Source organism: Heptranchias perlo, chromosome 18, assembly GCF_035084215.1.
Source record: "Heptranchias perlo isolate sHepPer1 chromosome 18, sHepPer1.hap1, whole genome shotgun sequence".
Lineage (NCBI taxonomy): Eukaryota > Metazoa > Chordata > Chondrichthyes > Hexanchiformes > Hexanchidae > Heptranchias > Heptranchias perlo.
In genome coordinates, this window is record NC_090342.1 from 30,300,111 (window position 1) to 30,327,233 (window position 27,123).

Consider the following 27,123-nt stretch of genomic DNA (forward strand, 5'->3'; position numbering starts at 1 on the left):
TAAGCAGCGAGGATTTAATTACACTCCTTATTCAGACCTGGCAGATGGTGGAGAAGCATTGAAGGATCAGGAGGTGCGTGATTTGCCACAGACTCTGACAACTGGAAATTTTACCTAAGAAAATTCTTCCTGCATCTTGTTTTCACATCATTTGGGAAAACTAAAACTCAGAAATCCTCTTACACCATGAGAGATGCCCTTCCACTACCATTGGGTTCACCTTCTCCTTTCTTTCATTGGTAGTTTTCCTGAGTGGTCCTTAACAATCAGTTGATTTCATAGCTCCTTAGTACTTTTTCACTGCTCGCTTCATTTTTGATTCATAAGTGCTCTACCACATCAGTTATGGTTGTTGTTATTTTACTTTGAGCCAATTAGCAAATTCTGATGCCATAGAATGATGCCCGAGTTTGCATTTTGAGTTGTAGGCTACACGCTGATCAATTTGTGCTGGTGTGATATCAAGATATTTGCAGATGGTTATGTAAAATTCTTTGGTACCCATTGCTTGCAAAAAGCAGGATCATGATCTGGGTCACTAATCAATGAGAATGGTAACATATTTAAAAAAATAAGGCTCTGATGGGCTAGAACTGTGATCTTACTACAGCTGAAAGGAATAATATTTCTTTCAACTGTGATGAAAATCGGTTCCCATGAAAACCGTAATACCAATATCATGAAAATCTCAATACCAAAATCACGAAGCCTGGTGAGTCAATATCATAAATTGGATTGTTCTACTTTGAGGTTTTTAAGGGTGTTACATTTTATGATCTTTTCTAACCTACTTACCCTGGAGTTTCTAGTTCCTGTATTTTTGATTACTGTCATAGGTGAGTCCCAGCTCCCTGTGAGCTCCAGCTTCACTAGCTCTGATATCTGGGTAAACTTTCAGTAACATGCTCAGGATAGCACACAGAAAAGCCTGTTAATTATTTTAGTTACTGGAATTATTCAGTTTCTCCCATCTTCGTAAAATAGCAGAGCATCACAACAGGAGACCTTGTTCGGGAATTTCCTCATAGCTTCTCCCGCACTGCCACTGTAACTTTGCTGGAAGTGAACTGGGTAGGCAATTAGTTAGGAAATAGGAGACAGAGAGTCGGGATAATGGGTATGTACTCCAATTCGCAGGATGTGACTAGTGGTGTCCCCCAGGGATCTGTACTGGGGCCTCAGCTTTTCACAATATTTATCAATGACTTAAATGAAGGAATAGAGAGCCGTATATCCAAGATTGCTGACGACACTAAGTCAGGTGGCACAGTAAGTAGTGTAGATAGGAACAGAAAGTGCAAGGGACATTGATAGATTAAATAACTAGGTAAAACTGTGGCAGATAGAGTTCAATGTGGGGAAATGTGAGGTCATCCACTTTGGATCTAAGAAAGATAGATCAGTGTATTTTCTAAATGGTGAGAAGCTGGGAACCGTGGAGCAGCAGAGAGATTTAGGGGTCCAAGTATAGAAATCACTAAAAACTAGTGGGCAGATACAAAAAATAATTAAAAAGGCTAATGGAAGGTTAGCCTTTATCTCAGGGGGGCTGGAATACAAAAGGGGTGGAAGTTAAGCTACACTTGTATAAAGCACTGGTTAGACTGCATCTGGAGTACTGCATTCAGTTCTGGACAACGCACCTCAGGTAGGAGATATTGGCCTTGATGCAACCTAGATTTACCAGAATGATACCTGGGTTAAAAGGATTAAATTATGAAGACAGGTTACATAGACTAGTCTTATATTTATTTGAGTATAGAAGATTACGGTGTTTATGATTAAAGGATTTCATAGGGTAGATAGAGGGAAACTATTTCCGCTGGTGGAAGAATCCAGAACAAGGGTGCAAACCCTAAAATTAGAGTTAGGCCTTCTTCACACAAAGGGTAGTGGAAATCTGGAACTCTTTCTCCCCCGCCCCCCACCCCAAAAAAAAACTGATGAGACTAGGTCAATTGAAAATTTCAAAATTGAGATTGATAGATTTTTGTTACGTCCGGATATTAAGGAATATGGAACCAAGGCGGGTAAATGGAGTTAAGATACAGGTCAGCCATGATCTAACTGAGTGGCAGAACAGGCTCAAGGGGCTGAATGGCCTACCCCTGTTCCTACGTTCCTATCTGCGGCGGAAACCCCATTTACACACGTAAACAGGGTTGCCACCGCACTGCCGGCAAAGTTACAGCACTGCAGCAGAAGCAGCTGTGAGGAAATTCCCGGCCCTCATTTCAGATTTTGACCATCATTTCAACAATAGATAAACAAGTAAATAAGTAACAGTAATATAGCACATTTACAGTAGAAATCACACTGTCCAGCTCCTCAAAAGGAAAGCAAAATCACCATTATTAAATTACTAATTTTTAAAAATTAAACATTTTATAAACGCTGGTTGATTAGATTTTGAAGATTTTAAACCGAATCTCTGAACTGAACAATTCAATTTACTTAAGACCCCTGAAAACAGTAGCTGGGGTTTTCCGGATTTCATTAACTGACAAGTCAATTGAAGAAGAGCTATCTGTCATATACATAAGTGAACTAATCACATCGCATTGTTTATGTTTGAATTATATAGTTTGGTTCCTCTCTCTATAGTTGTGGAGATAAATGGCCAAAACTTACAACATTTTATCGATTTAGGCTGAAGACATGGATTTTAACTGCAACTGGTTTTTAAATTCCTTATGTATTGTGACTGGATTTAAAGAGACAACCACAAAGCCAAAACTAGACAAAATACTTTATTTTTATCCAAATGAGATTTAAAGCAAAAATGCCACACATCAAAGTTCACAAGTTCCATGGACTATTGCAGGTTTCCTAATACCCAATTAACAGAATAGTAAAGTAAATTAGCCTTTTAAATTTTGAGTAAAAGGGAAGAAAGGAGGAAATATGAGATTCATTTTCAACCGAAGAAATTCAAGGCTACAAATGTTAAAACAAATGATTACATTGTGCTGCTTATGTATATTTAAACAGATGCCCAAGTACAACATTCTTTTTTGAAATTTTCAATGCATCATCTGATCGCATGCCATGTGGGACCTTAACCTTTCCCCCTTCAAGTGATTTGTTCCTTAATATAATGAACACAAACATCAGTATTTTTTCATCCTTGTTCATAAAGAATGCTTGTATGTCCAGGCTTGTTGGAATAAGAATCAAATCTTTCATTCAGCCAAGTCTGACTTCAATTCATTAGTATTTACTGATGCTTTCCATGCACTGGGGCTACACAAAAGACTGTTTTCCCATTTTAACATTATAAGCTTATCCAAATCATTTTCATTCCGTCTTCTTCTAGCCTACATCCTGGTCACTTGTTACTCACTCACTTTGTATTTGCAAGCAGGAACTTGACATTTACTTACTTTCATAGGATAAACTCAATACTGAATCAAACCGTATACCATATTATTTTCTCCAAATTAAAAATTAGGCTTTAAAAAAAATGCGTCCATAGGCTAATGGCATACAGCCAACCTGTGGTCAATCTTCTTCTGCCGCTGCCTCCTCCCCCTCCCCCCCCCCCCCCCCCCCCATTTACCCACCTGTGATCGCCTCCATCCTAAGTATATTGGATTTAATTTTTTTTAAACTAGTCAGATATTGATGTACAGTGTTAGTGCAAAGTATGCACTCTTCATTGGTTTACGGAAACAGTGGATAATTAATGACGAGTTAGGTATTTTTTGAGCAGTTTTTAATAAAAGAAAAATTAAATCCCCAAAGCTGGCCTATTTAGAATGTAGTGCAATAGACACATAGGACAATTAGTTCAACTGCAATAACCTGTTAGATCACAAAATGTACAAATGACTGTGATAATTTACACATCTAAATGACAGCTGTGTGGCTCAACCAAGTGAGTTTTATCAGTTATCTTTACGCACTCAGTAAATGTTCACAGCATACATTAGCTCATGCAAATATGAACATATTAATAAGCTCAGATAAAAACACTGCTTCACACCACCGTGGTTGGAGATGTGCCTTGTGTTGTACACACAGAAACGATGTATATATAATTTTTTTAAATGTGTGTACATGGGGCATCTTAAGGGCACTGTCTGCTAGAACTAAAATATGTTGTTCCAGTTGCAGCAAGTTATAGCTTTGCACCCACGATCCTCCACGAATCAAGTTTTCACTCTCAGACAATCTGACCAGAGGTCAGGCTTTTCCCTGCAGTGAAGAGGCAATAAATCAGAATAGCAGCCACTTTTGCTTAGTCCCCACTCTCAGATGAGTTCTTGCAACAGTTTCAGGCTGTTTGGTTAGATATGGACACATCTCTACAGTGTGCTTAGAGACAAATGGCAATAACATCTTAAATAGGAAACTAAACGCCAAACAAAAAGTATACAGCAGGTTGATTACCACCTTGATAATATCATAAAATTAAGACCCCAGGCAGTTTAATTGGTTTGTCTACTATTGTTTTCAGAAAACAGTTTCCCCAACAATGGCCAAAAACTTGCCACCTGGAGAATTAGAAGGCTAAACCTTGTAACTGTTACAAATTATTCTCAAATTTGTTTGGGGGTAAAAACATCTGAAGACAAGTTGGACATTAATTTATTGGTCTTAAAACTACCTAACAGATATTCTGTGACTGCAATGGCACTGAGTGTTATTTGATCATAGCGTAAATATGTCCTGGTGTAGGCAATAAAGATCTCCTTACATGACAATAATATACACCAATTATATCATAGCTGATAAATGGCAGGAAATGGTGAGCTGCATTTTGCTTCATTGCAGGGTAAACATTTACACTTTATTGTTCAGTCTTTCAGAATTATACATTCAGATATAGTACCTATTCCATCCTTCAGAGTACTGTACTTTCACTTTGTAGCTAGTACTGAATAATCTTCAAATCAGGTTTCTTTAATAAAAGTAGTGAAAACTCATACTGTAACCTGATCAGTCAAAGATCAAAGAAATTAAGCTTTGCCTCTCGGTTCCACTGTTATGATACGTTTAAAGTTAAAATGGAGGAATAAGATAATTTAGTAGCTAAAATCAATTACCAGACAGGATTTGCTGTTCATTTTCCCAGGCACATTACTAAAAAGTTACCTAGATACCATGCATCACTGACATTCATTGTCTGTGACATTCATTGTCTAGGCTCACGGATGAAGAGTAACCACTTCAGCAAGGGATAGAGAGCATGACGAAGAGTGTGTTTTGGTCATAATTCCAATCATAAAAAAAAACAATCTATATATCTTTTTAAACTCTGCTGCCTGTAACCTAACCAAGACCATCTATTTCCACCTCTCTAACATCGCACGTCTCTGCCCCTGCCTCAGCTCATCTGCTGCTGAAACCCTCTTTCATGCTTTTGTTACCTCTAGACTTGATTATTCCAATGCTATCCTGGCCGGCCTCCCTTCTTCCACCCTCCAGAAACTTGAGCTCATCCAAAACTCTGCTGCCCGTATCCTAACTCGCACCAAGTCCCATTCACCCATCATCCCTGTGCTCGCTGACCTATATTGGCTCCCGGTCCGGGAACGCCTCGATATTAAAATTCTCATCCTTGTTTTCAAATCCCTCCATGGCCTCGCCACTTCCTATCTCCGTAACCTCCTTCAGTCTTACAACCCTCTGAAAGTTCTGCGCTCCTCCAATTCTGGCCTCTCGCGCATCCCCGATTTTCTTTGCTCCAACATTGGCGGCCATGCCTTCAGCTGCCTAGGCCCTAAAGCTCTGGAATTCCCACCTCTCTGCCTCGCTCTCTCTCTCTCTCTCTCTCTCTCTCTCCTCCTTTAAGACGCTCCTTAAAATCTACCTCTTTGATCAAGCTTTTGGTAACCTGTCCTAATATCTCCTTATGTGGCTCGGTGTCAAATTTTGTTTGATAACACTCCTGTTAAGTACCTTGGGACATTTTACTACGTTGCTTTGTTTTGTGGAGGATCCATTAAGTCCGAAGGGGTCATACAACTATGTGGACAAGGGAATTTTTATCTAGCAACTATTGGTGAGCTGCAGCCCATTTTGGGTTTTTAAATAGGTACTCTTGGAATTAATTCCTGTTAGCTGTATAAATAATGATCAATCTATTGAATAAGGATCACTGGGTTGTCATCTTTTATTTTCCTGTCAAATTCTCAAAACCTCAAATACACAGCTGCTGCCACCATGATGTGATTCTGCCTCCAAGAAAACATTCTTCCCTCAACTCACCCCCTGCTGCTTCTGTTTTAGAAGTATGAACAGCTAGAGAAGTACGAACTAAATTGAACCATGAAAGGTTTGACATTTTTGTTTGTACGTTGTCAGTTTCTTGTTGAGTTTGTAATAGGCCCCAGATCCTCAATGTCAGCTAAGAATTTGTGGAGAATAACAAGCACACAAAAAACTATACATGCACTTTTTTAATTTTGTGTTCGGAATTTGCTTTTAATCTTCACCCTCTGAGCTAAGCACTGGAAAGTGTAGATTAGAGGAATAGCCCTGTGTGGGAGGGTAAACTGAGATGATTGTGATGTTCACCCTGAGGGTATATAACATCGGTATTGAAGTTTTCACCAGCAGTGCATTACTACTAAGTAAAACATTATAGAATAACTTGACGCTGTAACAAATAACATTCTTCCATTACACATCTGCCCTCTACTGACACAAATTAAACATAACTTGTATATAATAAAATCAAAATACTTTTCTCAAAACTTGGGGGCAGGGAGTCCTAAAGACTGAAAGACATAACTCATTGACACCTGCAATACTTAGAGTTATGGTTGTTACATATGTGAAAAAAACATATTCAAAGCTTAGGATTTTTTTCACATAATAAACAATGTTAGAAGGAAAATAATGGTAAATTCTCTCAAGGGCAGTATGTCATTTTCTCACTTGCAGTTGGTACACGGCTTGGTGTGGTAAAAAAGCAGAGAAAAGAGAGATACGGAGATCACAAAATATAAATTAAAAATTCAGAAGTCCTAAATTAGTCCAGTAAAAACACTAGGGGGGCACATTAAAGTTCTATTAACTGTAAATAATGCAAAATTGAAAATTTTATATTGCACTAGAAATATACTAAAACATGCTACTGCCAATGAAATGCAAATAGTTAGATTATAAGCAAAAAGTTTTTAATAAGATGCAACTGCTTTATTTTCAGAGAAGTCAGTATTTGAGGGAGTTCTTCAGAGAGCCCACGTGTCCATTTCAATGAATTAGGAACACTCCATGGAACATATCTTCCAACAGCATTGATCTGAGTTCTATTTATAATAGCCATTTTAATTCCCTGTCCCACTCCCACTCTGATCTTGGCCTCTTACACTGTTCCAATGAAGCTCAACAGGAGCTCGAGGAACAGCACCTCATCTTTCGTTTAGGCACTTTACAACCTTCTGGACTCAACACTGATTTCAATAACTTCAGACCACTGCTCCCATTTTTTCACATATGTAACAACCATAACTCTAAGTATTGCAGGTGTCAGGCAGCAAGTACTGTTGCCATTCACAGCTACTCCAGACCCATCTTTTGTTTTTTAACCTGTCCCATTATCAGCCTCCTTGTCTTGCACCAACATCCCTTTTATTATTTAATCATTCCCTCCCCCCTGCCCCCTGCCTCACTTTTCCTGGCTCTGTACTTGCTTAAAAACTTTAACTCTAACATCTTCCAGTTCTGACAAAAGATCTTTGACCTGAAACCTTAACTCTGTTTCTTTCGCCACAGATGCTGCTTCACTTGCTGAGCTTTCCCAACATTTTCTGTTTTTATTTCAGATTTGCAGCATCTGCAGTATTTTGCTTTTGATTTGTCTGAGTTCTATTTGTTTGTTTCGAACTGACTAAGAACACTCTTTGGGTGCAGTTATATTGATTTTTTTTGAATCTCAGCAAAGTATGACTGCAGACGGTAGTTGTGCAAACCCTCCCCCCAGAGTAGACCATCTCACACCACTTGGGCTCAACACCACATGGAATATAACTCCAGTGTGATGTCAAGTCAGCATTTATGAGCAGTCAAGAAGTCAGCTGGGCCTCCTGGCCAATGATTGACAAAGTTTTTTTCTAAATGTTCTAAGGGAGTGGGTGCTCCCATTCGTCATTTAGAAAGGCACAGGTTAATCAAGGACAGTGAGCATGGATTTGTTAAGGGAAGGTCATGTCTGACTAACCTGATTGAATTTTTTGAGGAGGTAACGGTGGTGGGGGGGTGTCAATGAGGGTAACGCGTTTGATGTAGTGTACGTGGATTTTAGCAAGGCTTTTGACAAGGTCCACATGGCAGACTGGTCAAAAAAGTAAAAGCCAATGGGATCCAAGGGAAAGTGGCTCAGCGGCAGGAGGCAAAGGGTAATGGTTGTCGGGTGTTTTTGTCTTTTTTTGGAAGGCTGTTTCCAGTGGGGTTCCGCAAGGCTCAGTACCAGGTCCCTTGCTTTTTGTGGAATATATTGATGATTTGGACTTGAATGTGGAGGGCTTGATCAAGAAGTTTGCAGATGATACAAAAATTAGCCATGTGGTTGACAGTAAGGAGGAAAGCTGTAGGAAGATATTAATGGACTGGACAGGTGGGCAGAAAAGTGGCAAATGGAATTCAATCCGGAGAAATGTGAGGTAATGCATTTGGGGAGGGCAAACAAGGCAAGGGAGTACACAATAAATGGGAGGATACCGAGAGGAACAAAGTTACCTTGGAGTGCATATCCATGGATCCCTGAAGGTAGAAGGACAGGTAGATAAGGCATATGAGATACTTTCCTTTATTAGCCGAGGCATAGAATATAAGAGCAGGGAGGTTATGCTAGGTCTGTATAAAACATTGGTTAGTCCACAGCTTGAGTACAGCGTACCGTTCTGGTCACCACATTACAGGAAAGATGTGATTGCACTAGAGAGGGTACAGAGGAGATTTACAAGGATGTTGCCAGGAGAATTTTAGCTACAAGAAAAGATTGGATAGGCTGGGGTTGTTTTCTTTGGAACAAAGGAGGCTGAGGGGAGATTTAACTGAAGTATGTAAAATTATGACGGGACTAGATAGAGTGGATAGGGAGGAGCTATTTCCCTTAGCAGAGGGGTCAGTGACCAGGGGGCATAGATTTAAAGTAATTGGTAAAAGGATTAGAGGGGAGCAAAGGAGAATTTTTTTCACCCAAAGGGTGGTAGGGGTTGGAACTCACTGTCTGAAAGGGTGGTAGAGGCAGAAACCCTCAACTCATTTAAAAAGTACTTGGATGTGCACTTGAAGTGCCATAACCTACCGGGCTACGGACCAAGTGCTGGAAAATGGGATTAAGCTGGACAGCTCTTTATCGGCCAGCACGGACAAGATGGGCCAAATGGCCTCCTTCTGTGCCATAACTTTCTATGATTCCCACAGTGAAAACATTGAAAGGGCAATGTGTTAAACCAGTGCGCTACCCCAGTCTCCATTCCCCACACCATTGTTTTAAAGAATCAGTTACAAGTTGCTGTTTTTAGTTAAATAATTTGAGATAAAACTATTGAAGGCCCTTATTGAATATCCTTTAATTAAACATAAGGAATCTTACAACACCAGGTTATAGTCCAACAAATTTATTTTAAAATCACAAGCTTTCGGAGATTATCTCCTTCGACTGGGGTAGCGCACTGGTTTAACACATTGCCCTTTCAATGTTTTCACTGTGGGAATCATAGAAAGTTATGGCACAGAAGGAGGCCATTTGGCCCATCTTGTCCGTGCTGGCCGATAAAGAGCTGTCCAGCTTAATCCCATTTTCCAGCACTTGGTCCGTAGCCCGGTAGGTTATTCATCTGACGAAGGAGATAATCTCCGAAAGCTTGTGATTTTAAAATAAATTTGTTGGACTATAACCTGGTGTTGTAAGATTCCTTACATTTATCCACCCCAGTCCATCACCAGCATCTCCACATCATTTTAATTAAACAGGAATACAAAGAATCAAGTTGGTAGCATTAAAAGTATTTGCCCCTGTAGTTACTTTTCCCTTTAACTAACTTCTTACCTTATGTTTTAAATTAAAATATGAGGCTTACAACTGAGGCCTGTTCAAAAACTGTTGTATTCCACTGACATGCAGTTTTATGCTCAACTCTTCAAAGAAGGTCAAGTGGATTCCCTTATGTATGGCATATTGTTACAAATGTTGAGCTTGCTCCAGATATTCTCTTGGGTTCAGCCTATTCTGGTCTCTCCCAAAAGCAGATCCTGCATCCTTTATAATCAAAAGTTCATCTATACTGACTAATAACCAGTCATACGATAGCGTGACCTGGGACTAACAATAAAGCCTCAATTTGAATGAACTAAATGCTGTAATACTCTACATGCGCTTCTCCAATTTTCCGAGAGGCAGAATGATTCACACTTTAAAGAGATGAAGCTAAACGCAAATCAACAGACTGGTTTATTTTGTAATTGTTAAGTGAACAAATGGTTACAAATTGTTAAGTGAACATATGTAATAAATCTCACCACACTTCAACTTGATTCTTTTTTCATTCCTCATAAATAAAATAATAAAGGCCACACTGTCCTTGTTAGCAGGCTAAATTTAATTTTTCTAACAAATGCTTGTTCTTAGGAAGACTTGCCGCCTGCCTCTCCCCTTCCTCAGGCCCTCTAGGACTGTATCCAGACCATGTCCTTTGTTACTAGCTGGACAGGAGACTAGCAGTTTAACCTTTGACTTTCTCCCTATCTGGGGGTTGGCCAGCAGGGGTGCCAATTAAAAATGTTCAAATCATAGAAAGGTTACAGCACGGAAGGAGGCCATTCGGCCCATCGAGTCCGTGCCAGCTCTATGCAAGAGCAATCCAGCTAGTCCGACTCCCCCACCCTATCCCCTTAGCTCTGCAAATTTTTTCCTTTCATGAACTTATCCAGTTCCCTTTTGAAGGCCATGATTGAATCTGCCTCCACCTAACCACTCACTGTGTAAAAACATTTTTCCTCATGTCACCTTTGGTCCTTTTGCCAGTCACCTTAAAATTATGTCCTCTGGTTCTTGACCCTTCCGCCAATGGGAACAGTTTCTCTCTATCTACTCTGTCTAGACCCTTCATGATTTTGAATACCTCTATCAAATCTCCTCACAACCTTCTCTGTTCCAAGGAGAACAACCCCAGCTTCTCTAGTATCCAAGTAACTGAAGTCCCTCGTCCCTGGAATCATTCTAGTAAATCTCTTCTGCACTCTAAGGCCTTCACATCTTTCCTAATGTGTGATGCCCAGAACTGGACACAATACTCCAGTTGTGCCCAAGCCAGTGTTTTATAAAGGTTCATCATGACTTCCCTACTTTTGTACTCTATGGCACTATTAATAAAGCGCAGATCCCCGTATGCTTTTTTAAAACACTTTCTCAACCTGCCCCGCCACCTTCAACAATTTGTGTACATATACCCCCAGATCTCTGTGTTCCAGTACCCCTTTTAGAATTGTGCCCTCTAGTTTATGTTGCCTCACCTCATTCTTCCTACCGAAATGTAACACCTTGCATTATTCTGCGTTAAATTTCATCTGCCACCTTTCCATTCATGCCACCAGCCTTTCTATATCCTCTTGAAGTCTATCACTATCCTCCTCGCTGTCCACTACACTTCCAATTTTGTGTCATTGGCAAATTTTGAAATTGTGTCCAAGTGATTAATATATAATCAAGAAAAGCAGTGGTCCTAGTACCGACAACTGGGGAAGACCACTGTGTACCTCCCTCCAGTCCGAAAAACAACCGTTCACCACTACTCTCTGTTTCCTGTCACTTAGCCAATTTTGTATCCATGCTGCTACTGCCCCTTTTATTTCATGGGCTTCAATCTTGATGACAAGCCTATTATGCGGCACTTTATCAAACGCCTTTTGAAAGTCCATATACACCACGTAAACTGCATTGCCCTCATCCACCCTCTGTTACCTCATCAATCAAGTTAGTTAAACACGATTTGCCTTTTAACAAATCCATGCTGGCTTTCCCTAATCAATCCACACATGTCCAAGTGACTGCTAATTCTGTCCCGGATTATCGTTTCTAAAAGTTTCCCCACCACTGAGTTAAAATGACTGGCCTATAATTGCTGGGTTTATCCTTACACCCTTTTTTGAACAAGGGTGCAACATTTGCAATTCTGCAGTCCTCTGGCACCACCCCTGCATCTAAGGATGTTTGGAAGATTATGGCAAGTACCTCCACAATTTCCACCCTTATTTCCCTCAGCAACCTAGGATGCATCCCATACGGACCAGGTGACTTACCTACTTTTAAGTTCAGCTGGCCTTTCCTTAACCTCCTTTTTATCAATTTTTAGCCCATCCAGTATCTCAACTACATCTTCCTTTACTGAGCCTCTGGCAACATCTTGTTCCTTGGTAAAAACTGGTGCAAAGTACTCATTTGGTACCTCAGCCATGCCCACTGCCTCCATGAGTAGATCTCCTTTTTGGTCCCTAATCGGCCCCACCCCTCCTCTGTATACCACCCGTTTACATGCCTATAGAAGACTTTCGGATTCCCTTTAATGTTGGTTGCCAGTCTATTCTCATACTCTCTCTTTGCCCCTCTTATTTCCTTTTTCACTTCCCTTCTGAACTTTCTACATTCAGCCTTGTTCTCACTTGTGTTATCAACCTGACATCCGTTAACCGCTCCTTTTTACTGCTTCATCTTACTCTCTAACTCTTTCGTCATCCAGGGAGTTACTGCTCTTGGACAACTAACCTCCCTGCTGTTTCTCAAATGAACAAAACCATGCAGACATAATGAGCCTGGATGGCTCCAGAGAAAGAAGCCATATCAGCAGAATCACTCAATCTTTCTGGGATGAGTTATTGGGCACTAAATTGGGCCGTGTAGTGCCCGCTCTTTCGGTGCTACACGGCCTCTCCGACATCCAAGATGGCGTCTTGGATGGGCACACACGTTTCCAGCATGACGTGTGCCAGATGCCATCTTGGTATAGGAGTTAGTGCAGGTGCAGATAACGCATGCCGGAATCATGTAAAGTAGGGAGAAAATGGCATCAGTGCGCAACGCTGATTTAAAGTGATGACACCATTTTGGGATTAATGCTCAACTCAACGCACAGTCTTAACCCCGACCATCTGAACGTGTCTTAGAGTGCCTGGAGGACCCCCCGCCGGCGCTATTTAAAGGGATCATGCAGGATTTACAGGTTAGTTGCTGGATTATTGCTCCTGGCTGCCGAGACATTTGTAACTGTTTTTGGAGGTCTTCTACACTTGAATACTAGGATGCGGGGACATAGCCTAACAGTTAGAGCCAGGAAGTGCAGGAGTAAAGTTAGAAAATGCTTCTACACACAAAGGGTGGGAAACATTTGGAACACTCTTCTGCAGATGGCAGTTGATGCTAGCTCACTTGTGAAAGTTAAATCTGATATTGATAGATATCTTTGAACCAAGGATATTAAGGGATATGGGGCTGAGGCAGGTATATGGAGTTAGGTCACAGGTCCACCATAATCTCATCGAATGGCGGAACAGGTTCGAGGGGCTAAATGCCACTGCCACTTGCTGCCTGTTGATATGCGCCAGCTTCTCCTGCAAGAAAGTGGGACGTGTGTCTGGGTGATGTGCCTGTACTGGTTGAATAGCTGCCAGTGTGTGTGGCCTATGAGTTGTGGGTGGGTGGCTTGAAACAGTGGTAAGGTGTAAGGGTGAGAGGAAGCATCTGATTGGAAGAGCTGAGTACTGATGGAAAGAGTTTGTTGGTGTGTGGGGGATGGGGGTGTACTGCGTGGTGCAGTTGGTAGGAGACACCACTTGACAGTCTCTAGTGCATCAGCAGGGAACCTTGGTGCATACACTCTTGCAGGCCTGGTACCAACTCAGATCGGCACATTGATGAGGTCTGGCATGCAGATTGGAGGATGTGGGATTTAGAAGTGCACAACCTATATTCAATGTTTTAATATAACTCATCAGTGTGTAAACATAGGGATGGGACCTGCATCTGTGTTTTACGTGTGCGATGTCTGATCTCTGTTCAGACTCCGTGCAGACAGTAGACTTTTATTTTCAGCAAATTACAGGTACCAGCTACCTTCAAGGGATTTCTAAGAAACATCCTCCCTTTAAGAGATTGAGCTCCCTCTGGTGGTGGGAAGTGCGAATTGCATTGATTCCAAATGCAAGGCCCGGAATGGAATGCTGATTGCAGGTAAGTCCTCCAGTGGGCTGAAACTTGAGTCCTGCCTCTGCATGGGCCATTGGGCGTGGGGTAATAGCACATCAAACTACCTACGCCCAAAAATGGCCCTTATCCAATTTATCCCCCATTGTCCCTTATTGTCTCAGGCTGGAATGGTATGCAAGAAGCACCACTTCATGAATTGGTTCATCTAGCTTGAATGCATGAAGAAGGGTAGCTTAACAAACAGACTTACTTGAGTTACAAAAGAAATGCATGCAGCTTGGGGAAAAATAAAATATATCCATAAATCAAGGAACAACAAAATAGCATCTATTGCCAATTGTATAACATAGGGGGATATTTGTTATATATACCTCCCACGTTGAGGATAGATACTGTCTTACTGACCCTTGATGAATGTGCAGTTGTTCAGTGACAAGTTTACATACAGATTGCAATCTGCTGCTTATTACAATGTTTTAATTTTCAAACGATACCTGATGCTATGTAAATGAGCTGTGTTTTTTTAGTTGGAGGGAGAGCAGCAAAATGGAGAGAAGAGGAAAGGAGTAAAAAGAGAAACAAGGTAGGGGAGAGATAAGAAAAGAAACAGTAGCGAAAGAGATAAAGGGACAGAAACAAAGGTGGGGAGAGAGAGAGAGACATAAAAGAGAAAGAGAGATAGGCAGAGACGACACAAACAGAAAAGAGATAGAAGCAAAATAGAAGCAAAGCAAAGACACACACAGAAGCAAATGAAACAGGCAGAAGTGAAAGAGAGAAAGAAAAATAGAAGCAAAGAAGAGAACCAGAAGTGAAGAGAAAGAAGTAAAGCATGAGCGATAGAGAAACAGAAGTGAAGAAAAGCAATAGACTTTAATTGCACACTTACTGGTATCCTTAGCTGAAGATATATGATAGCCTTTGAAAATTTTTTTGGAACACCTGAGCCCCAAAAAAGATTTGAAAGCCACTGTTAACTGTTCAATTTTCTAAGCATCAGAAGTCGTTACAATCTTATTGTTACAATAAATACATTCATCATATACAATGAAACTACACTTATTACTGCAATTGGAATAGTATTGTCTGATTGCCAAGAGAATCTGTTATACATTTTTCTGTAGGCGACAGCAATTCTAACTAATGCATGTGGAACTCCTATAACAAAAACCTTTAGTTCTGCAGATAGTGGGCTATAAAGAATGGTACAAAAGGCATTTTGTCATTAATTCTAATTTTTTGCCTTTCCAACTAATGACGATCTTCTCAACTTTTTTTCTCCCATCAATCTGCATTATACTTTCCAGCTCACATTCACTCTCTGCCACAACTGTGAGCGCTAAAACTTCCCAGCTGCTGCCTGGGCTGGCATTGTCTTCTCTTTTTCATATTCCTGATATACTCATAATTCTCATTTATAAGCTAACCACTTCTCTTATATGAATTTGCATTAATATAGCACCTTTCACAACCTCTGGACACCCCGAAGCACTTTACAGCAAATTAAGTACTTTTGTAATATAGGAAACGTGGCAGACAATTTGCACACAGCAAGATCCCACAAACAGCAATGAGATAATGACCAGATAATCTGTTTTAGTGATGTTGGTTGAGGAATAAATATTGGCCTGTACACCGGGAACTCCCCTGCTCTTCTTCGAAATAATGTCATGGGATCTTTTACGACCACCCGAGAGATCAGATGGGGCCCTCGGTTTAGCATCTCATGCGAAAGACGGCACCTCCAACACTGCAGCACTTCCACAGTACTGCACTGAAGAGTCAGCATAGGTTATGTGCTTAAATCTCTGGATTATAGATAACAGTAGACAGGAGTTAACATACAGGATACTGATGAAGACATGCAAATGAAATGGACATTGAACAGAATTGATGTATCCAATTCATCACCATCAAAATACTTCATTGACTCTTTGCTCTCCCTAATTTTACACACAAAAAAAAAAGAAATTATTGATATTATGGTTTGCAACAGACAAAAAGATAAAGAGGAACACAAAGATTAAAAGACAAACACAGGTAATTACTCCATACACACAAAGACACAATTCTAGGAACACAGAGTCACGCACTTTCTTTTTCAGTGAGCAACACCGCAATAGATCAAATATATTTCTGCATGTACTTCTGTCACTATTAAAGTCATATATTCTGTCCTTATATTTTAAATTTCTATGTCCACATTTACAATGGAAACTGCCTATGTCCTTGAGCCCTCTGTCCTTGCAAACTACCGCCCCATCACCAACCTCCCTTTCCTCTCCAAAGTCCTTGAACTTGTTGTTGCCTCCCAAATCCGTGCCCATCTTTCCCGCAACTCCATGTTTGAATCCCTCCAATCAGGTTTCTGACCCTGCTACACTACTGGAACTGCCCTCATCAAAGTCACAAATGACAAACTATCCCTCCTCATCCTTCTCAACCTGTTTGCGGCCTTTGACAAGGTTGACCACTCCATCCTCCTCCAACACCTCTCCTCCATCATCCAGCTGGGTGGGACTGCGCTCGCCTGGTTCCATTTTTATCTATACAGTCGTAGCCAGAGATTCACCTGCAATGGCTTCTCTTCCCACTCCCGCAGCATTACCACTGGAATCCCCCAAGGAACCTCCTCCTATTTCTCATCTACATGTTGCCACTTGGCAACATCATCCGAAAACACAATGTCAGGTTCCACTTGTACGCTGATGATGCCCAACTCTACCTCACCACCACCTCCCTCGACCCCTCCACGGTCTCTCATTTGTCACATTGCTTGTCTGACAGCAAAAATTTCCTCCAACTAAATATTGGGAAGACCGAAGCCATTGTCTTCGGTCCCCGCCACAAACTCTGTTCCCTATCTACTGACTCCATCCCACTCCCTGGCCACTGTCTGAGGCTGAACCAGACCATTCACAGCCTTGATGTCCTATTTGACCCTGAGATGAGCTTCTGACCATATAGCCGCTCCATCACCAAGACCACCTACTTCCATCTCTAACATCGTCCGTCTCCGCCCCTGCTTCAGTTCAAATCCTCCGCCCCTGCCGCTGAAATCCTCATCCATGCCTTTGTTACCTCTAGACTTGACTATTCCAATGCTCTCCTGGCCGGCCTCCCATCTTCCACCCTCCATAAACTTGAGCTCATCCAAAACTCTGCTGCACATATTCTAACTTGCATCAAGTCCCATTCACCCATCACCCCTGTGCTCGCTGACCTACATTGGCTCCTGGTCCAGGAACACGTTGATTTTAAAATTCTCATCCCTGTTTTCAAATCCCTCAATGGCCTCGTCCATCCCTGTCTCTATAGCCTCCTCAAGCCCTACAACCCTTCAGGATCTCTGCACTCCTCCAATTCTTGCCTCTTGCGCATCCCTCATTTTAATCATTCCACCATTGCGGTCGTGCCTTCAGCTGCCTAGGCTCTGGAATTCCCTGCCTGAACCATTCTGCCTCTCTACCCTCCTTTAGGACGCTCCTTAAACCATACCTCCTTGACCAAGCTTTTGGTCTCTTGTCCTAATATCTCCTTATGTGTCAAATTTTGTTTTAAAATCACTCCTGTGAAGCGCCTTGGGACCTTTTACTACGTTAAAGGCGCTATATAAATGCACGTTGTTGTTGTTGTATGTAAACGTCACCTTGTAATTACATCCTCCTGCCAGTGGTGCCACTGTGGTGCCTCAGTTTTGCATCTCCCAGCTCCTCAGCCGTGTACAACAGAAAAGCATATGCTCTAACCAACTCTACTTCTCTGCTGCCCTAAGTGGTCTAAATTTTGCTATTTTATTATAAATAATATAAAATCAAAGTAACATTAAAAATAAGGACAGAATGTATGTCTTCAAATGGGGACTAATTCCATATGTGCATGCTGGCCCACTTCTTCTTAATACTACATTTGGTCTTGAATTCCTGTAATGCAATGCCTTGGGAAATCACAATATTTATCTATAATATTAAAAATCTTACTGTCTGTACCACTTGGCTTCCTGTTTTTAATCACACTTTCTGTGTCAGATTTTCCATTATAAACTCCTATGGCCACATTTATAATGGAAACTCATCACTTTCATTGTGGAGTCTGACAACTGGGATCTCACAATTCTCGCAAAACACTTCCTAAAATTTATTCTTCACCCACCATTTTTCCCTTCAGTAGCTGAAATTTTAATGTCCAAGATAAGGGTTTAAAAAGAATCGTAACAATTACTTATTTCACAATAACATGATTAAATGTATCTACTGAATTCTAATGCTTTCATTTACTATTAGGCCTTAGCAACTCCCAAATCTTGGGCTTGAAGTTGATATTTTGCCTAAAGTTGTGACACTGAGCTGAATTTGCATTGTGCAGTCTGAGCATGTGCAGTGCACCTTATTAACCCAGGATGCATCATTACCATTCTGCCAGCGATACTGAGGAATATTTTTATTTAGGTCCGAGCAGTTTCCATTCAAAATTATTACAGGACAATTTCAAACACTTTACTGAAGTAAAATTTATATTGGTTGTCTTTTTAAAAAAAAGTAAGGCTGTGTGTGTGAGAAAATGAGTGTTCTGATTACATATCTGTTGGAACCTTTGGTTTGAAAGGGAGGGTAAGGGGTGGGGGGCATGTCTTTATGTAATGTGATTTCATCTTTCAAAAAAAATCAGTTGAATCTTGAAGCCAGCTAATTAGCTCACCTGTGTTTTGTTGATAGTTAGAAAACATAACTGCTAATGGCTTACACCTTCCAGGCAGAGATTCTAATTTCTAACATTTATGACAGTGGGGAGGCAGGCAGAGAAGAGAGAGAGGGGGAAAAAAAGAATTTCTCTCCTTATTCTAATTTGATTAAAGAACAAGTTGAATTTTGAAAGCAAAGGGTCTGAGAGAAATGAAAGAAAGAGGATTTTCATTCCAATGGTTTGGACCGGAATCAATCTTAAATCACAGAGATGAAAGGGCAATGCAAGGAACCACTGCACCACTCAGTCCCTTTCTCAGTCATTTCTAATACAATCAAGACATAATTTTCAAATCTACATTAAACTAGTATTAGTAGTAGCAGGTGACAACATCCCATTAGCAAGTATGACTGAGCTCACTCAAAGCACGTAGGTTGTGGGGCTGAGAGTGAACAAATGAGGCCTCACACAGATCCCAGTGTGTGATACATCAGAGTTTCCTTACATCACTCATTTAAGGATCCTCTCTGTAACAGTCTCTCCTTAAATAGTGTTATTTGGTTGACTAGGTGCCAAAAATAACATTTTAACAAGGCTCTATTGTGCCATTTTAGCACCTTCAACTTCACAGTAGAAAAATCAGCCCAACCAATTTACATTTAAAAACTGAAAAAAGCTCAAGAACTCCCTCTACAGATTGTAATATTGTACAATTGATTATTGCAGCTCCATATCAAGAACATGTTGCTACCCTAATTTGTTCATGTGTGTGTCACCCTGTCCAGAACAGATTCCAATATCGTGCAGATTAAGTCAACCGAGTTGAAATATAACTATAGCAAAAGAAATATTATTGTTTTTATGTTTCTCAGGCATTTATTTCTTCAAGTTTGTTTCTGGCAACGTATCATGCTCATCAATCTCAGGGAGTCAGTAAAGAAAGAAATTACATTTATCCAATGTCTTATCAGAACATCAATTTTTACTATTCCTTTCAAGTGTATAACAATCACCTGAAAACAAGATTAATGTCATTTTGAAGAAAGAAGAGTGCTACCATAATAAGAATTCTAAATCACATTTTAATTTAATCATTAATCTCAGTGGTCAAAGATGTACGGTGGACAGGTTAACTTCATCACTTTGCGGCAGATTAACTCAGAGGCCTACAATGCTATAGTTCACAATCTCCATAAAAACAGGCGCTAAACTCAGGGCGGTTAAATATCAAACTGAAGATTGATAGTAAAACAATAAGCAAAGCCTGCAGATACTAGAAATCTGAAAAAACAACAGAAAATGCTGGAAACACACAGCATGTCAGGCAGCACCTGTGGAGAGAGGAAGGGAGGGTTAACGTTTCAGATCGATGACCTCTCATCAGTCCCTCTACATCCCCCACCAGGGCAAGACTACAGACCCTCCACTTCTTCCTTGAACAGCGGCCCAACCAGTCTCCATCAACCATCAACTACCACCCTCCTCCTCCTCCTCCACCTCCACCTGGCTGAACTTGTTCTCTCATTGAACAACTTTTTCTTTAACTCCACTCACTTCCTCTAAATAAAAAGGGGCCGCTATGGGAACCCACATGGGTCACAGCTATGCCTGCCTGTATGTAGGCTATGTTGAGCATTCTTTGTTCCAGTCCTACTAGGGTCCCCTCCCTGACCTCGTCTTCCGGTACATAGATGACTGTTCTGCTGCTTTCTGTTCTTGTCAGAATTTCATTAATTTTGCTTCTGACTTACACCCTAAAAAAGCATTCTGATGAAAGGTTAACAACCTGAACTGTTACCCCTCCCTTCCTCTCCCCGGCCTGACCTGCTGAGCGTTTCCAGCATTTTCTGTTTTTATTAAAGATTGACAGCATCAATATTTGTGAATGGCAACATGACACATGGGTGAAAAATATACCTGTCACTCACAGCAATACACTATTGACAGCTACACCCACCTTTCCAGGTACAAACCACCTGCCTCAACACTGCCCCAAGATCAATCAGCTCAACTGATCCCTCTATAACTGTAGCAGCAACACCACCTCCTGTCCATCGTATCAGCTATCATTTTCCTATGACACATTCAGAGATAGATTATCTTTGTTATTGCCAATAATAAGTGCCCACAGTAATCAGCTAAATTAATCAGTTATGCACAATTGCTCTTCTGTAGTATGTTAACACTATGGCCCTGAAATTACACTGCAAGATGCTAGAGCACAAACATTTAACACGTTCATAAGAAATTGTTCTCCTCTGCTATTTTAGCTGAGGCAGTTATCCTTTAAAATAACCTTTGGTGTGCTGGTATTCTGTGGCATGATTTCAGGAGCTATTCTTTTGGAAAACATCTTAGTGTCAGCTTGGCTCAGTTGGCAGTACTCTTGCAGGAGTCAGGAGATTGTGGGTTGCAAGCCCCAAAACGTACTTAGGCACAAAATTTAGGCTGACATTTCAATGCAATACTAAAGGAATGCTCCATTGTCAGGGGGTGGTGTTTTGCAAATAAGACATTAACCCAAGGCCTCGCCTACCAGCTCAAGTGGACATAAAAGATCCCCTCCACCACTGAGGCATTGTGGCTGCAGTGTGTACAATCTACAGGATGTTCTACAGCAACTCACCAAGGTTACTCTGACAGCAGCTCCCTCCCCTGCAACCTCTAGCACCAAGAAGAACAAGAGCAGCAATGTTTTGGGAACACCAACCTAACTTGGACATACGTCGCCGTTCCTTCATCATCACTGCGTCAGAATCCTGAAATTCCCTACCTAACACCATTTTGGGAGCACCATCACCACAAGGACTGCAGCTGTTCAAGGAGAAGGTACACCACCACCTCCTCAGGGAAACAAGGGCTGAGCAATAAATGCGGCCTTGCCCGTGTGGCCCACATCCCAAGAGCAAATAAATAAAATCAGTAGTGGTTCACTCAGCCTCAACTCTCTGTAGAAAAAAAAGTTTCTTCTGCTCTCTGACATAGATATCATATTTAATCTTACATCCATGTCCCCTTGTTCTAAACTCCCCCCCCCCCCACCCCGCCAACCGCTGGAAACAGTCTGTCAAAGCAATCAGCAAAAAAAACCACATTTAATATGGATGGCAAATTCTGAAATAATTGTACCATTATTCAAGTTTGCAGGGTGTTTCTGAATAACAGATCTGAATTTAAATCTCTTTAGTTATACAGAAACCTTTAGTAACACTAAGTACTGTTGCAGAGATATTTGGTGAAGAAGAAAGATACAAGTTATCTCAATCTAATCTTAAATTTTTTTTTTATTTCTTAGCCCTCACTGTAAAAACCCACACTCTAAACAGATTGGACAGAGTGCCCATTTGATATCCTTTGTAAACAGCTACGCCCTCCTTGTGAAACATGCAGAGATTTATTTATCTATGGAAATAAATGTATCTGTCTATCTACTTGCAATGGGCAAGGAAAACACCAATTATTTTCCAGCAGCCCATCAAAAACATTTACTTCACAGTCTTTAAGGAGATCTCTTACAAACTTTGTTCCAAATCCTTTCAGCAGAGGTGTGCACACCAGCCTCACCCCTCGCTACAGCCTAATCTCTCTCTCACTATGAACAATACCACGAGACATCTGCTATTATTAAAAGTGACTGAAGCGATTAGACAGCCAATATAAAGTGTTACGATCTGGACAAATATTTATTTTGGAAGAGAAAAGAATAAATAATTAGATTAGATGGGCACTTGTAATGTCTTCATGGTCCAGATATAACTGTAATGAAAGTAAATGATATTCAACTGTGGTTAGACAATACCTAAAGACCAAGTGCTAAAGAAACAAAGAGGAAAGTAAGCATTACCTTTGAGCAGAGGTTGGAAGGTAGGAATTTCGTGCAGCTTAATAACATCTGGATCATTCCACGTGGTTCGAGCAGGTTGCTGTGTTCCTGTAGCAACAACTATGATGTCATCCATTTTAGCTCTTTGCTTCGCTGGAGAATTTGTCGCTGAATAAGAAAAAATGACACACAGCCCAACATAGTTTTTGATCTATTAAAAAATATGGGTCATATGTGTATGTGTATATAAGAATTAATATGGTAGCATCTATGTCATATCTTACTATGAAACCACAAGCTCAATGATGCTACAGCCTCTAATCTCCCCATGGTTGTTGGAACAAGCCAAAGAGAAATAACCACAATAAAAAGAGAAAAGGGGAAAGTGAAGAGTGGTAGGACAGAAAAGAAACAAAGGAACTAAGAGAGAAAAGAGTAAAAAAAAAGAACAACATAAATAAATGAGGAGTAAGAAACAAAATGAATATGGAAAAAAGGGAAACATAAATGAAAAGAGAGAGAGAAACAGAAGTGAAAGTAAAGAAAGAGAAACAAATATGCAAGGAGAAACTTAAATGATAAGGAGAAAGAAACAGAGTTAACGTTGAAAGAGAGAGGAGGGAATGAAGGAATAAAGGAAAGAAGCAACAGGAATTGGGGAGCAAAACAGAAGTGGAGGAGAGACAGAAATGAAAGAGAGGCAGAAAAACAGAAAAAAGAAAGAAACACAAGTAAACGAGAGAAATATAGTAAAATAAAGATTGTTACCACAAAAGACGTGAAGATTTTTCATGACTTCATGTACATATTCACACACTTTTTAACTAAAGAAGTGGCAACTGATAGTGGGAAAAACAAGGCAAATTTGACATTGACTATGAGCAGGTTACACAATGACATACATTTGAATTGGTGCGAGAATAAAACCAATTGCTAAGGCACATTTCGCTTTTGTCAGCAATGCAATCAGAAATCATAAACTTGTCCCATATATTGTTCTTCAAAAGTCACATATTAGTCAATTCGCTAAGGAATCTAACATCCAGATACAAATTATATCACTTTCAACTGAAATGGCCCATTTAGTCACTTCAGTGGAGAAATAACAAAGCTCTACAGTTAGACGACTGTCGAACAGCACTAAGATATAAGCCTACAAACATAGTTATGTAGTACATCATGATTGCTATGTTCATTAGGTTGGTCATTAAAGAATCCAAAAGTGTTTACCATTCCAATCCTTCCTACTACAGCAATTGATTCAGAGAAGCAGTGAAAGTTTGAGGACAACCTCATTAAGAAGGATTCCCTAAATCATGCTTCTACAAAGCCTTCCAATACAGTGGAATCCACTTTTACTGGTCACCATTTGTGATATAGTATCCAAACTGTGACTCCCAAAACCAAATTGTACAATGTCTTTGCTCTTTCTATCGTTTGTATTGATCAGTACAAGCCAGCATACTAATCCTTCTATTCAGTCACCAGAAAAATGTTCAAATCTCCTTGGCAGGTTATTATCAGCAAGTTGTCAGCAACTGATTTTGTGCAACTGGCTATTCAACTTTAAAATTCAACTTTTGTTCCCTTGTAATTCCTGCTCATCTGCCTCAACTCTCCATAGACCCGAGATGGGTCATTTCAGAGACTAAAAACTACTTGTCTTGGTTTAGACTGCAGTGAGCCTTCAGCTACAGAGCTAAAGGCAGTCACCTCCAGCAATCCGGTATACAGCAATACGGACACCAGCAATAGGGAATCTATGGTAATCTAAACCAAAACAAATCTTAAAAGATAGTTTCTACAGTCTTCTGATGTGACCCACCTGAGATCTGTAGCAGCTTTAACAGGCGTGCAGGGGAAATTCTGAACTGGCACAGCAGATGAATGAATGAGCTGTGCTGCACAACTCATTAACATAATGGTAGGGCGTTGGGGAGAGTTATAGAACAAAGAGATCTAGGAGTACAGGTTCATAGCTCCTTGAAAGTGGAGTCACAGGTGGATAGGGTGGTGAAGAAGGCATTCAGCATGCTTGGTTTCATTGGTCAGAACATTGAATACAGGAGTTGGGATGTCTTGTTGAAGTTGTACAAGACATTAGTAAGGCCACACTTGGAATACTGTGTACAGTTCTGGTCACCCTATTATAGAAAGGATATTATTAAACTAGAAAGAGTGCAGAAAAGATTTACTAGGATGCTACCGGGACTTGATGGTTTGACTTATAGGGAGAGGTTGGATAGACTGAGACTTTTTTCCCTGAAGAGTAGGAGGTTTAGGGGTGATCTTATAGAAGTCTATAAAATAATGAGGGGCATAGATAAGGTAGATAGTCAAAATCTTTTCCCAAAGGTAGGGGAGTCTATAACGAGGGGGGCATAGATTTAAGGTGAGAGATACAAAAGGGTCCAGAGGGGCAATTTTTTCACTCAAAGGGTGGTGAGTGTCTGGAACGAGCTGCCAGAGGCAGTAGTAGAGGCGGGTACAATTTTGTCTTTTAAAAAGCATTTGGACAGTTACATGGGTAAGATGGGTATAGAGGGATATGGGCCAAGTGCAGGCAATTGGGACTAGCTTAGTGGTATAAACTGGGCGACATGGACATGTTGGGCCGAAGGGCCTGTTTCCATGTTGTAAACTTCTATGATTCTATGATTCTATTACCTGGCAAAGTACTCAACTTGGTATAGTGCTCAAATTGGGGCCATTTCATATTAATTATTGCAAGCAGATTCTGTTGTACTGACAATTTATATGGAGTACCTCTGCTAAAACTTTATTATAATTAAATTATAAAATATACAAAATATTGCCTTTCTGCATGCCATCTATCCTAAGTGTTGCAATAGCTGAGATCTACTTTAGCTTTCTTTAACACTAACCCAATAGGGCTCATTGGCAGTGAACATGAATCCACTGGAGTTAAACTGAAATGAATGTTAATGAAGTGATTTAATTGCTACTTACCCGAGACATGACATTCTGGTTGTTTATGATCATTATACGTGCTCTGTTCAGCTCCCATGGTGTTGAAATGCAGTCCCAGAGTACCTCAACACTGCATAAACCAAACAAAGAGTTACATGAGTGTTAGATTACAAGTGCATACATGCTTATGATGCACTGGAGACAGAAACACAATTATTGCTTCACCTCTAGACCTCAGAACCTCTAATGCATCAAATAGAATGATTCCAATCAATTTGTGATTACATGCAAATAGGGAAACATGCTTAGTCTCCAAGAAACCATTCTGTTCAACAGAGATAACACTCCAAATCCAACCCATGATTTTGGATGACCACACCTGCTTGACCTAAAAAGCACATTTCAATGTTTCAACCCTTAAATGCACATAAAATGAACGTGTCTTTTATTAGTTCATAAAAACAACATTTAGTTCATAGTTCATAAAAACAACATTTTTTAAGCCACCTGAGTTCAAGTGTTACATTTGTATAAAGTTGTCATGTTTGATATAAATCTCCACTTGTTCCTATGTTGGTTTTAAATATGGAATTGGAATAGTGTTCATCAAAACCGTTTCTTTCCAAAAAGAGTTGAGCCAGAGTTAGTATCCTACAAAAAGGACTTAACATACTTGTAATGTACATAATGTAGTGAGTTATATCACATATGTGATTTGTGGAGATCATCCTCACAAGTATAACATGATACATATCCAACACAGCATCATTGAGCATTCCCAGAGTTTTGTGCAGAGATACTGGGGATGAAATTGGTCTTGGGCATCAGTGTAAAACAGGCGATAAAAAAAAAATCGTCAGCCCATTTTACCGCCTGCCTGATTTTCTTTTCCACTGATGGAATGCCATCACCCACAGCCAATTTCACCCCAATATTTTTTGGTTTACGTTCGAAGTAAATTATACCACTCACATAGCAAAACCAAAAATGGTCATGAAACAACATCAACTTGTCATTTTAATTTAAACCAAGTTCTGTATTACACTGTAAAAAGTAGACACTGGGCTCAATGCAATGCAGAAACATACAATATAGGATGCTCCAAATTACAGAGCTCAATTTGAATTCAATTGCATCATTTTACTAAACACTCATGGAAATCAAACTTTTCATGAATTCCAGTTCTAACATCCCACATCTTAAACCAAAATCTCCACCAAGAACATTGTATGACAAACCAGCCAAATATTGCTGAAAAGAGCCAATGGTTGCCGCCCAGCCCTATAGACAGTGCTGAAGTCCTCTGAATGTTTATAACATTTCCCCCACGGTATGATTAGAAACTAAGCATTCCATGTTATAACATTTTTCAAAGAGATAGCAAAAACAAAAAGGAAGGGGTGCAGTATTATTTATTGAGAAAAGGGTCTAAGCAATAGAAAGGAAAAAAATTACAAATAATAATACAGATAAAGTCTCTGTGGGTTGAGCTAAGCAATAAAAGGGGGCATGTTAATATGCAGACTGCCCA

The 27,123-nt window shown here is 40.3% G+C and overlaps 1 protein-coding gene across 4 annotated transcripts in view; it reads right to left on the reverse strand.

Annotated features, from left to right (window-relative positions):
• Positions 1-27,123, reverse strand: part of borcs5 (BLOC-1 related complex subunit 5) — a 76,423-nt gene that overhangs the window by 41,567 nt on the left and 7,733 nt on the right. For all 4 annotated transcript variants that reach the window (XM_067999612.1, XM_067999609.1, XM_067999611.1 and 1 more), the window contains 2 exons: positions 25,632-25,722; positions 22,683-22,829 (listed from right to left, as the gene is read on the reverse strand). In XM_067999612.1, coding sequence (XP_067855713.1) covers positions 22,683-22,829; positions 25,632-25,689 — 205 coding nt within the window. In that variant the 5' untranslated portion in view covers positions 25,690-25,722. The remainder of the gene's footprint in view (positions 1-22,682; positions 22,830-25,631; positions 25,723-27,123) is intronic.